General features: G+C 41.9%; 1 protein-coding gene across 1 annotated transcript; it reads left to right on the top strand.

Moving 5' to 3' along the window:
* The first annotated feature begins 16 nt into the window (after positions 1-16).
* On the top strand, positions 17-11,979 carry MINAR2 (membrane integral NOTCH2 associated receptor 2). The gene is made up of 3 exons (XM_054031666.1): positions 17-181; positions 9,895-10,140; positions 11,800-11,979. Exons 1-3 carry the CDS (start codon positions 17-19, stop codon positions 11,977-11,979), a joined length of 591 nt encoding a protein of 196 aa, XP_053887641.1.
* Positions 11,980-12,485: the final 506 nt, after the last annotated feature.

Here is a 12,485-nt window from a genome sequence, read left to right as displayed (position 1 = left end):
TCAACAGGAGGGGAACATGGACTTCTCTGTTTTGCCAAACAACAACCATCCTGATAAATTCCTACAACTAGATGTGAAGTCTTTAATGAAAAACTCTGCCTTTCTACAAGCCAGTCTAGTAAAATTTCCAGAAGCAGCTTTTCCAGGTGCACAGCAGTGGCACAACAAAGTCTATTTACAGGTAAGGTCTAAAGGAAAGACCTGAATGTTTGACTTCTTTGCTTATTATTCCTTATACATTTTTTGGTTCAGAAACAAATGAAATTTGGGTTTGAGCCTTTTGCTGTGGTTGCAGCCACTGCATGTCCCTGATCCTGCACCACTGATGTCAGTGAAAGTTTTGCCATTAACTTCAATGGGAGCAGGAGTAGGCTGTATGAGAACAATCTTCCTGATACCATGGGCTCAAACCCTATCACTATCATGTAGTTCCACACCTCTTAGGACCGGCACTGACCTGCTGACTCCTGGTTGTGGTATTTTTTAGCATTTCCCAGTATGTGCATGAATGATATTGTGTAACATTAATTGTATTTATTATTATATGGGATCATATGGAAACTTCCCAGGAACAACACGCAGGTAGGTGAGGAGGAAAATTCTAGAAGAGAAAAATTCAGGCTTAAAATGGAAACTCAGTTACATCCTTAAAGATAAGCAGCAGCTACTACCTCCCCATAATAACTGACATTAACAGTCAATGATTGTGTACCATACAATTAACTTGACTTTCATGACTGCTGTTGGGTGAGTTACTTAAGCAGACACCAGAGGGTTATTCCTTGATAGTAGTTAGGGTGAAAGACAAAGGAGGACACAGAGATAGGAAAGAAAAGAAGAAACCGTTTAAGTAGAGGTTCCCCTCATAGAGTTTTTTCCCCAAATTGCAAAATATAAAAACCTAGCCCTGTGTCCTCTATGGAACCAGCTTGGGTTTTGACCTCCAGAAAGTGCTCAGACCTCAGTGGATCTGCTGGAAGACAGAACCACTTCATGGGGGGGGGCAATTGCTCCCCTCTTTGGCTCTCTAGCTAGGTGACTCTACTGGAGCCAAGTTGCTAGGGCTGACTCCCACTGCAGCTGCCTCAGAAGTTCCCCTCAGAAGGGAGGAGGGTTGCCAACATTTTATTGCAAAAATAAGTGACAGTTTTCCTAATGCTCGCACGCACACACACACGTGCTGACCGTGCGGAAAGTTACTGATTTTTCTTCAGGGATGGTGACTCATGAAACTTGAGACATCTGTAGGCCTCTAGGTGATGACAGAGGCTACAGGCCACACTGAACTCCTCAGGGCAAGTGCTGTGCCTCAGAGATCCCATAACGGCCACACTTTACTCAGTTCTCATCCACCTGAAAGATTAAATGTATAGGAGAGGACGATGCACACTGTGCATTGAGAACCTCCTGCACCAAGCAAGAGGGCAGTTAGATTTTCCTCAACTCTGCCATTAACTCACTATGACACAGTCAAGTCAGTCTCCCTCCCTGCCCTGGTGAGATCAGACACCTTTTGTGCAGTGATGCACAACATCTACAGCAACTTCTTCAACATGAAACATCTTAATGTACATTATTGCTCTGGCCAAACAACTTCCTTCTTCCAAAGTAGGACACAAAAAAGCTCAGCATGTTGGGGGAATGGATGTAGTGAGAGTAACTATAATGTGAGACATTGCTGTAGTCATCAGGGTTTGAATTCAGGGAAAACTGTTGTATATGTGAGGGGGAAACAGTTCCTCTTGCTATAAGGTGCTGCCATCCCCCTCCCCCATACCTTTGCTTTCTGTTCACTATCACAGCCCTGGAGGACATGGGAAAAAGTAAAATGAAAGAATCACTTTAAAACAGGGGAGGAAACCTGCTCCCCACAATTAACTTCTTGTCACCCTTCACTCTCTGTGATGTCAGATGCTGCTCGATTCTGGTCCTGAAAGCGAGTAGCCTGTGCACTCCTCTCCCTTTGGTCACCCCTCAGGGTAGCCTGGCTACTTTCTGAGGAGGGTAAATAAGCCCAAGCCCAAGCCTGTCTGTGCTTCTCCAGTTTACAGTGCTTGGGGAATCCTGCTTCCCCAGGAACCCGCATCTCCGCTTTCCTTCTGCATGGTCCCCAGTGGATGCTCTCACCTGGGTCTGCTCCTGACCCATCTCTAAAAGCTTCACTTTCTGCTCTGAGACTCCTGCTCTGCGTCCTGTGCCCAGCACTGGACCACCCCAATGGAACCCACGGACACAGCCTGGCAATTACTGAGGCATCGCAAGGGGCCTAGCCCAGTGTGCAGCACAGCTGCAGTGCTGAGGGGAGCAGGAATTGGACTCCCCATCTTTGCCCCTGCAAATCACCCAGCCAGAGACCCCAATTTCCCTGCATGGTCCTCTAACCTCTGGCTATTTATCAGCATACCTGAAGAACTGCTGGTCCCATTCAGATTTGGCCTGGCCACCCCTCCAGAGGCCTAGCCACCTGCAGATGGTCAGCCAGGCCAAATTGAGGGGTGGTGAGTTTCCAATGATGGGGTTGCAAGGGGTGACCCCCATGGTTGATAGAATGATTTAGTATGGGACAGCCAATTCTTTTATTAAAATAAGGGTCATCCTTACAATAAAGGACTGTTTTTCTTTCCCTCACATAGGATTGTAACACATTAACCCACCTTCTCCCTACCCCAGCACAGTGCACTAACCTCAAGAAGAGATGCCCACAAGATCCAAGAGACTGGGAGTGATAGTGGCTTATTTCCCATCCCACCACTTTGTGCAGGTATGAGGAGATCCAAACACACAGCCCTTTCCTCAGAAAGGAATGTCCCAGCCTATTTTAATTAAGTAAGACTAGCTGTCATTGAGCAATCACTGAAAACTTCCAATAGGATTAAATCTATAGAGAATAGTCTCCCTTAAAATGGCATCTTCCTCATAATCCCCCTGGAGAGAATTCTTCTGAAATTCATTCCAGCACTAGGATGGCCCTCTCAAAGGGAAGCTACTCAAGTCACCATTTCCCATGGAAAGCAAATTAGAGTGTTATTAGGTTATTAAACCTAAGGCACAAACTCTCCTTTTCATCATGTTCATTTGTAGATCCAAGTAGTTCAGCTAAAGCACTTATACACAATATACATTTTTATTTCTCGTTTCTGCTGATGAGCAAATAAGAAGAAACTAAATACCTGATGCATTCCAGACTTTAAAATAAACATGATAGCACAGTGCAGAGCTAATGGTTTATGAATAACATGATGAGCAGGCTAATGGGGTATACGAGTTAGTTAATTCAGAAACAGGAGGGGTGCGTTTCAGTTTTGAACAGGTGGCTGTGATCTACAGTCTCCTAAAATTATTAAACCTTGAGCATAGCTTAAACTCCCTGTCCAGAAATTCATTTTCTTTTAAGAAACATTGCTCCTCAAGCCTCCCTATGTAAAGTGACTGCTCGGCAATGTATTTGTGTGCCTCTTCTGATGTTTGTCATGAGATCATTCAAACTGAAGTGCGCTTAAGTGCTTATGTGTTTCCTTCACCTATAAGTGTCTTCATTTATTCCATTATATAAGGCAGTCTGATAAAAGTATCTTCACTTCAGAGCAAAAGCTTTTTTTCACTTTCTACTTCAGTGTCAGGCAGAGTGAATATTCATTCCCACTTATTGTATATTTTTGTCATATAACTATTAAGTAAAATAATCTTGGTACTTTCAGTGCCCTGTGTACCAACTGTGATTTACCTCAAAAAGTCTGGCTTAGGCTCAGCCCCTGCAGTTCTATTCCCTTCTCTCGGAGCAATGGCAGCAGTAACCTGTATTCAGACAGCCTTCTTCAAGCCAAGTATTATGTATCAGATGAAAAGCATTTCAGAGTTAACAGATTTAAGACAATAAACCAGCCCATACCAATGCTTGTTTTTCCCTAAGGCAACTCACTCAGCAGAGCCTCTCCCTATCTGTCAACCTGTCTCCCTGGACAGCTTCTGGCAAGTGACCCATCCCGTTCTTCCCTTGAGAACGTTTTTTTTAACTCTTTTTTTAACGTTCTTTTGATCTCCAGCCTCCCAGCTCTGGCAAAACAACACCTGCAATTTGTTGGCTACAGGAACCTTGAAGCTAATAGCTGGACCCGTTGTCTTCCAAGCATTTGTTTGAGGTTGCTTACCTAGAGAACCATGGTGTTCCTTTCCTGTTTGTTCTTCCCACAGCCTCCACCCCACCCCCATTAAGTTAGATACATTCATATGGGAAATGCTAATAAACCACAATAGCTAAACATTAACTTTACCTCAGTGACCAGGTCACTTATAATATTCACACAGACAAGGTGGATGAGGTAATATCTTTTATTGGACAAACTTCTATTGCTGAGAGACACAAGCTGAGAGAGAAGTTTATCCAATAAAAGATATTACCTCACCCATCTCATCTCTAAGAGCCTGGGGCTGACATGGCTACAACAATACTGCATATAATATTCAGAGCATTATTGCATGTCCAGATTCTTAGATAGTACATAGCCTCTCCTTTCTGTCACAGCCAGTTTCCCAGAAGCATGCCTTTAAAGAAAGACAAGGATCCGTGCTAGTGCATTTCTCAGAGGTGTGACATAATGCTCTGAGGTGTATAATTAATTTATAACTTTCCACAGAATTAACTCATGCTAATTATTAGCTAATGTAATTGTTTCCCTGCCACCCACTTTCATTGTTATTGAGGAGCTTGTGATGAAGCAATTCTTGGCAATCTGCGTAATACTTAAATTCTCTGGACCACTATCAGTTTGATTTTAGGCCTAGCTAGGTACAGACAGCCCTTGCCTCTTTCATTAATTATCTCCTCCTGGCAATTGAGAAAGACCAAGTGCACATACTGACACTTTCACATTTACCACCTGCTTTTCGATCCATTGACCATGAGGTTTTGTTGGCACAGTTGTGGACACTGACAAGGATAGATGAAGTGGTGCTTTAATTGCTCCATTCCTTACTTTTGAGAGGACCCAGATGGTATAGTGCTGAATGATTGCTCTTCTGCCCCAAGGGTTCTCTCATGTGAGTTTCTGCCAATATTCCATTCTGTCACCCTACCTTTTCGGTTTGTATTTGAGGCCACTAGAGGAGATACTGAGCTGATCTGGGCTGCATTGTCATTGATATGTTGATGACACTCAGCTCTACATCTGTTTTTCATTGGATTCAGCCAGGGCAGTCGCTCAGCACTCCAATGTTTAGCCAAGATTGGGGCCTGGATTAGGACTAGCTGGCTGAAGTTCAGTTCAGACAAGATGAAGGTGATGCTAGTAGGCTGTGTATAACAGCTAGCTGAGATGATGAAACTGATATCTGGCCCCTCATTAGGTGCAGTTTCTTTACATTTTCTTAGCATTGGTTGCAATCTATAAGCTTCTTGAATACCCAGATGGTCATGGTGCAGCTGTAGCCAAGAGCACTTTTTAGTCATCTATGACTAGCACAAAGATTGCAAATTTTACCTCAAAGTAGGAAACTTGTTACAGTTATTATTGCCTTTGTCACCTCTGGACTGCATTTCTGTAATGCTGTCTACACGGGCCAATCAACAAACAAGATTTTCCTCCATGGCAGAGTCCATTCCCTCATCCTTCCCATGATTTGGAATCCCACCTTCAACATGTCTAGGAGCTAAAGGTCAGTGTCAGCCATGCCATAAAAGTCATGTGGCCTCAGCAAGCCCAGGGAAAGGAGGCACTGTGGGAACAAAGGACGGCTAACCAAATATTATTCTAGTTTAGTCAAGTGACTAACTATGTAAGAACATCTGTTACAAGGTGTTATATAATATATATAGCAAACAGAATTTGACCTACAATATGTAAAATCACCTATTGTGTAGAAATCCCTTTGATCCCTACTTTCAGTAAAATGGGCTTGAAACCAAGTTTCTGCCTTAATTTTTGATTTCCTGGTTTTGATGGATCATGTTCTTTACTTGAACATATTCACTGCTCCCAATTCACTATGTGTATTATATGAATAGTCACCTAAGTCATATGCTATTATTTATGTTTTAGATCCCATCAATTCCAAATCCACAAAGAGCTGTCAAGCTGGCTTCTCTAACTTGTGTTATATATATATATCATCAATACTTGTGTACTTGCACATTTGTACCAGGATTCACAACGCTTTCCCTTTCATTGGACATTCTTATGAACACAATCTGGTTAGAATGAAAGTCTATTCAAAGGGGTTGTGAATGAATATTTGTAATATTTTTCTGCATATTACTCCTCTTCTATTTCTCTGCTTCTTGTGTGCATAATCTTTTTTGCAGAGTACCTGCTATCTCTCTGTCTCATTATCCCTTAAACCTAAACCTCTACTTCTGTAAGGCAGCATCTTTCCTTCTCATTCTCTATTTTCAGGACTACATCTACTTCCAAATCTCCAAGATAGCATGCTCTGCTACATTCAAGTTAATTACATCATCACCTCCACTTCACTATGTCTTTCCTTCAAATCTCCCACCACATTTACCAGTCCTATTCTCATCAAAAGTCGAGCTGACGCTGCCATCACCTCATCCCCTTGCTCATGCTCATGGGTACTGTATACCCACATTTCTACATCACTATTCCCCATGGGGCAGAAGATATAGTAATTGCTGGGATGAAGAGGTAATTAGTTTATTTGGGGCATCACCAATAACATGAGGTCAAACTGCCATGCATTGGCTTGATGAGAAAAATTTGAACCAATTAGCCTATCTTTATTTTTATTTAAAACAACTGCTTTAAAACTCAATATTGTCAAGGCACATTCTTTTCACAATATTTTAACCTGGGCAGAATGAACATTCCCCTGGTGAGAGTGCACACTTTCTTCAACGTAAGCTTCTCCTATTTTTAAAAAAGGCTCCTGAGGTGATCCTGGCAATTAGAGGGCAGTATGACAATTTCATTATGAGCAAATTGGTGGAAACTATCATAAGTAAAGAACAGAACTACCAGATGCATAGATGAACACAATGGGGAAGAGTCAACATGGCTTTTGTAAAAGGAAATTATGCTTCATCAATCTATTAGAATTCTTTGAGGGGGTTCAACAAGCATGTGGACAAGGGCGATATAGTGTTCTTAGACTTCCAGAAAGCTTTTGACAAGGACCCTCACCAAATGCTCATAAGCAAAGTAAACAGTCATGAGATAAAAGGGAAGGTCCTCCCATGGATTAGTAATTGAGTAAAAGACAGGAAACAAAGGGTGGGAATAAATGGTCAGTTTTCACAGTGGAAAGAGGTAAATAGCGGGATCTCCCAAGGATCTATATAGGACCAGTAATGTTCAACATATTTATAAATGATCTGTAAAAAATGGGTAAACAGTGAGGTGGCAACAAAATGGCAGATTAAATTCGATGTTGATAAATGCAAAGTAATGCACATTGGAAAACATAATCCCAACTGTACATACACCATACTTGTTACCACACAAGAAAGGAATCCTGGAGTCATGGATAGTTCACTGCAAACATCTGCTCAATACCTAGCAGCAGTTAAAAAAAGCTAACACAATGTTAGGAATCATTAGGAAAGGCATAGATATCACAATGCCACTAAAGTCCAGAGTATGCTCACACCTTGAATACTGTGTGCAGTTTTGGTTCAAAAAAGAATTGGGCCTATTCTCCAGGAACTTCAGTGGCTCTTAGCCAAGATGGTCAGGGACACAACCCCAAGGTGTCCCTAAGATTCTGACTGTCAGAAGCTGGGACTGGACAATAAGGGATGGATCACTCGACAGTTGCCCTGTTCTGTTCATTCCCTCTGAAGCACCTGGCACTAGCTGCTGTCGGAAGACAGGATACTGGGTTAGATGGACCATTGATCTGACCCAGTATGGCTGTTCTTAAGCTCTTATGCTATGTTCTCCAAGTACATCCATCTCGCAAGCCTGCAGGAAGCATCATTAAAGTAACTGAAGAATTTTAAATAAGAAATATTGTAAAATGCAGGCAGCAAGAGTAGACAGTTTAAAATGCCAACAGTTTAAAATTGTGATGTCAAAGTTAAATACTGACATATGGCAACTGCAGTGAGCTAACACATGGGCTGTGGGTACTGGGTTCTGCCCTCTAATACCATATCATGATGATTATGGACAGGAAACACACTTAGTTCCTTGTGCATGGGAGAGTTATAAGAATGCCTGAATGATGCTTCCTCATTGGATTATGTATATAGAATCTGCTGTTTTCTCACATTATTTTAAAAGAAACCAACCCCCTCATCCCCACCCCTCTCCCCCACACATGATGGTTGAGGAATTAGTATATATTAAATCTCTTAATTTATCTCTCGGAAGGCTGGAAAAATATAATCTTTTGCTTGCCTTTGAAACCTTTTTTGGGTAAATGAATTTTGAAGCTGCTTAGATCTTTTATGGAGGTGTGGGGAGGAGTATTTGGAAATCTGTGTTGATCACTTGTCTGAGATTTTTTTTTTTTTAATAAGGCTGCTTTAGTATGTGATTCTAACTCCACTCCAGTGCTCCCTATAATGCAGACATTAGTCCAGGCTCAGACTTCAGCTGTCTCAAATCAAAGTTTCCAGTCCAAAGAAATGTTAAGGAACTAGGAGAGAAATGTTATTTTCTAACCAGGAGAGTTTCATTTGTACTGCACATATGCTGTAAGAGCAATTCTTGGACTGTCTTATGAATTTATTTAAGGGATGTGATGAATGTATCATAAATGTGTCTTCCAGGGATGCTAGAATTCACTTAATTCAAAGTAGCAGTGAAAAGGGAATTGTGGTGAGCTGAAATTGTACTGTTCAGGTTTCTGGTAACAGCATACTGAGATTGTCTGATCCCTTAGTGGCTATTGGCCTGCACAATATTTGCAACAGCTTTGCCAACTCCTGGAGAGTTTTGGGCTTCTACAGTGCCTTCAACAGCAGAATTTTACCCAGCCCAATATGGGGCTTTTAGGGCCCCTTTACACTGATCCAGCCCTTTTACTTGACACAAAGAGTCCAGAACTGGGGTAAGAATCTCACGCCTGCTGTCAAAGGGTGCAACTTCACTAAGGCAATCAAGATATATCCACTTACACCACTGTGACAGTGTGCAGGGAACAAACAGGTGAGTCTGCACTCTGATCACTCAGGTGTTAATTAGTTCCTCTTAAGAAAGTTGATGGAGGGAATTAAATAATCAGGCTGGCTGGGTTGGCTGGGATAAGCTGCCAAATACTTCATCAACTCAAGGCTGCTAAAGAGCCAGAGCTAGTTGAGCCCAGTTACATAGAGACATCTGTGCTCCTCAGGTTCTGAGGAGAGGGCCAAAAAAAAAAAATCATAGTGGTGCTGTAAATGGACTGTTGCACTGGGACTGTTGTGGAAATAGTGGAGGGAGCTTAAAATAAAAGGGTTCGGTGAAGGCACAATCAGTAGAATCTGTTCAGTTTCAGCAGAGAATAAGGCAGGAGAGAAGCTATGCGAAGTTACACCAATGTGTGTTTTGGGCCCTCAATCGCTAATGCATTTTGGTCCCCACAACTCTGCTTCAGCATCATATATTTCCTTTGTCTTCATCAGAACTGCAATTCTAAACCCAATTCTTATGGCAGTTATTTTGTTACACTTGTTTTCTACGACAGTCTTCTCTTCCAACAGGCATTACCATGACAGCTCATACCGACAGCAGCATTTGGCACTCATTTTGCACAGGCCCTCATTCAACACAAGAAGAAAGGCTGCACAAGGTGGAGAGCGAGCCCTCTTGTCTCTTTCTAGACCATAACAAAAGGAATAGGCAGTTATTATTTTAAAGTTAGTTCTACTGCACAATAGACTGTGAATGTGTAAGGGCATCTGTGTCATGAGAAGAATGAGGATGATAACCATTTTTTGTCCTGACTATCCTGCAGAGAGAAAAAAGAAATATCTTTGAGCATCCTGGCTTAGAATTGAGTGGGGTCAGCCCAACAATGATTGACAAAGCTCTTGGTAAACACATAACCACTGTCACCTTGAAATCCACCATCAAGAGCAATCCCTTGTACACAGACATCCGAACTGCTGATGACTGGGCAGAGAGGAAAAAAAACCCTTCCTGGACTGTTCAAGACTATGACAAGCATTCACTGCATTCTAACCTGGCTAACTACTTAAAGGTATTGTGTTGTAGACTCATACATGAACAAACCCAGATGCTATGCATTGTATTTACACTTGAACCACTGAATAAAATGCTGTGCTTATTTGCTGGTGATTCTGGTTTCAGAAGTAAATCTGAATGTTTTTGTAAGAATTCCATGCGGATCCACTCACAAGAGGTAGGATAGTAGTATGGTTAAGACACTGAAGACTGCAGTTCAATCCTGGCTCTGCCACAGCTGTCCTGTCACCTATAGCAAGTCATTTAATGTCACTTTTCCCCATCTTTAAAATGGGTATAATAATATTTTCCTCTCTCACACAGGGGATGTGGGGGAAAATTCACATTTGTTTGTGAGGTACTAAGGGCTAGATCTACAAAGGGATTTATGTACCTAACTCCCACTTTTGGGGACCTAAGTCCAATATTTATCCACTAGTGAGATCCTCGAAAGCCCTGCTCAACTGCTGCCTAATTCCATAGGTATCTAAAGTCACTAGGCACTTGAGTTTCCGCTGGTAAAGTCCCCTAGGTGCCTAAATGTTTGCCAGTGTGTATGCACGCAGCCGCCTAAGTTCTGCCGTTGCACCAGAATGGTCTCACATTAGACATTCCCCTGTCTATCTTGGCTGCAGGGTGTGATCTGGTGTGGCAGGGTGTGATCTGGTAGGCCTTCTTAGAGCATGCCTAACACATACAAAAGACAGCTGAGGGGAGGTGGTCCCCAAAAGCCCAGTAATTAGGGTACTCACCTGAGAGACCTAGGTTTGAAGCCCCTCTCTGCCTGATTTGGAGCAGAGACTTGAATCAGGTATTTTGAAGAGGAGGGGAATGTTTCCATCTCACCTGTTGAAGCTGATCTACTTTTTATAAAATACTTAAACATGCATTTGAGGAGGGCTTGGAACCCAGGGTTTCTACTTGAGTGCCCTAATCACTGGGCTAGCAACTCATCCATTAGGTCTCACTGGCCTAAGTCCTGCCTCGCTCCTCAGCAGTTACTACTGACTAGTTTAGGTGGTTCCTTGCTCAGCTTGCTGGCTTTCCATTCTGAGGTGCTTCTCTTCTCATGTGTCTCATTCAGGGCTGTGGATTCCATTAGGTGGCAAGGTACCTAAATGTTAGGCGCTGCAGCAGCTAAGTCCCTTTGTGGATCTAGCCCTAAAATACCATGTTGATGGTGGCCATATAAGAACCTGGACAAATAAATTATGCCTCAATGTACTTTTTCAAATAATTTAGCTTCTCATAACCATATCCCCACCACCGGTACTCCTGTCTGCTTGTGGGTTAGTGTGTATTACTTTGGGGGGGCGGGAGGGAGTTTGATAGTTCTCCTTGCTGAAAAGTGACTCAGATCTGCATTTGTAAATTAGCACCTCTGTATCCGCATGAGAATGTCAAGAGGTTTCTTCTGGGTCTCTATCACATTTCAATGACTGGTATCCTACATTAGGTTCCTTGCTGAGAGCTATGGTTTTAATAGTCCTCTGTGGGACAGTATTCGACATCTAGTGCAGCCGAGAGTTCAAGTGTAATTTTTTCTGATTTGAATTGTGATGTTTTAAATTCATTAATTACTAAGTGATAGCCAAAATACTCCTGACCAACTATGTTCTGGTGACTTTACATACAATACAGAGGAGCTGAGTTCATTTTCTGATCTTTCTTTTAGGAAAATCCTAATGATCTACAATTTTGGATGGGGGATATTTATACCCCTGGGTATGACACCTTGCTGAAAAAGAAAGAGAGAGAAAAGAAACATTCCAAATGCTGCTTAATTTTCCTGCTTGTGGTATTTGCTATCTGCATCTTGATTGCAATAGTCACTGTTAGCATATTATTTACTTGATACAGCCAAATCCAGTCACAGCGGTTTTCCAATAAATGTTTTTATGAAAAGACTTTCCTCCCCTGGTTTTATCTGAAATTCAGAGTTGTTGTCATGAATGCAATTTATCTGACATCTAAGTTTTACAAAATCCCTATTCAGCATAAGGAATCGGTCCTTGAAAGAGATAAATACACTGAGCACTACAGTACTTGCTTTATGTTATCTGTGTAATTCACATCACTATTAATAAGATGCTCATTTAATGGCTTTTTCTTCTGAACAGTGATCTGGGCCAGATTCTAATCTCAGATACATGGTGCATATAGCCAGTACATAGAAATTTTTGCTACCTGTCCACATACTATGCAAAATCCAATATCACACCTTCCCGATCTACCCCAGTTGTTATATCATAAGAGTGTGACAATGTAGCATTCAAGGTATTTCAAAGTGTTTACAAAGCAATAAATTAGATACTAGTAAGGGCTTGGACTAGGGAGTAAATTGCTGCAGCCACAGAGCAT

This window comes from Malaclemys terrapin, chromosome 6 (assembly GCF_027887155.1).
Source record: "Malaclemys terrapin pileata isolate rMalTer1 chromosome 6, rMalTer1.hap1, whole genome shotgun sequence".
Taxonomy (NCBI): Eukaryota; Metazoa; Chordata; order Testudines; family Emydidae; genus Malaclemys; species Malaclemys terrapin.
This window is presented reverse-complemented; position numbering and strand designations above follow the sequence as displayed.

What these genes read in the sequence shown, in the direction of transcription:
- MINAR2 (XM_054031666.1), top strand. Translation starts at nt 17, where the DNA reads ATGGACTTCTCTGTTTTGCCAAACAACAACCATCCTGATAAATTCCTA. An exon ending in ACAACAAAGTCTATTTACAG is followed by an intron (nt 182 to 9,894) that starts GTAAGGTCTAAA and finishes ACTATCCTGCAG; the next exon opens with AGAGAAAAAAGAAATATCTT. An exon ending in ACCTGGCTAACTACTTAAAG is followed by an intron (nt 10,141 to 11,799) that starts GTATTGTGTTGT and finishes TCTTTCTTTTAG; the next exon opens with GAAAATCCTAATGATCTACA.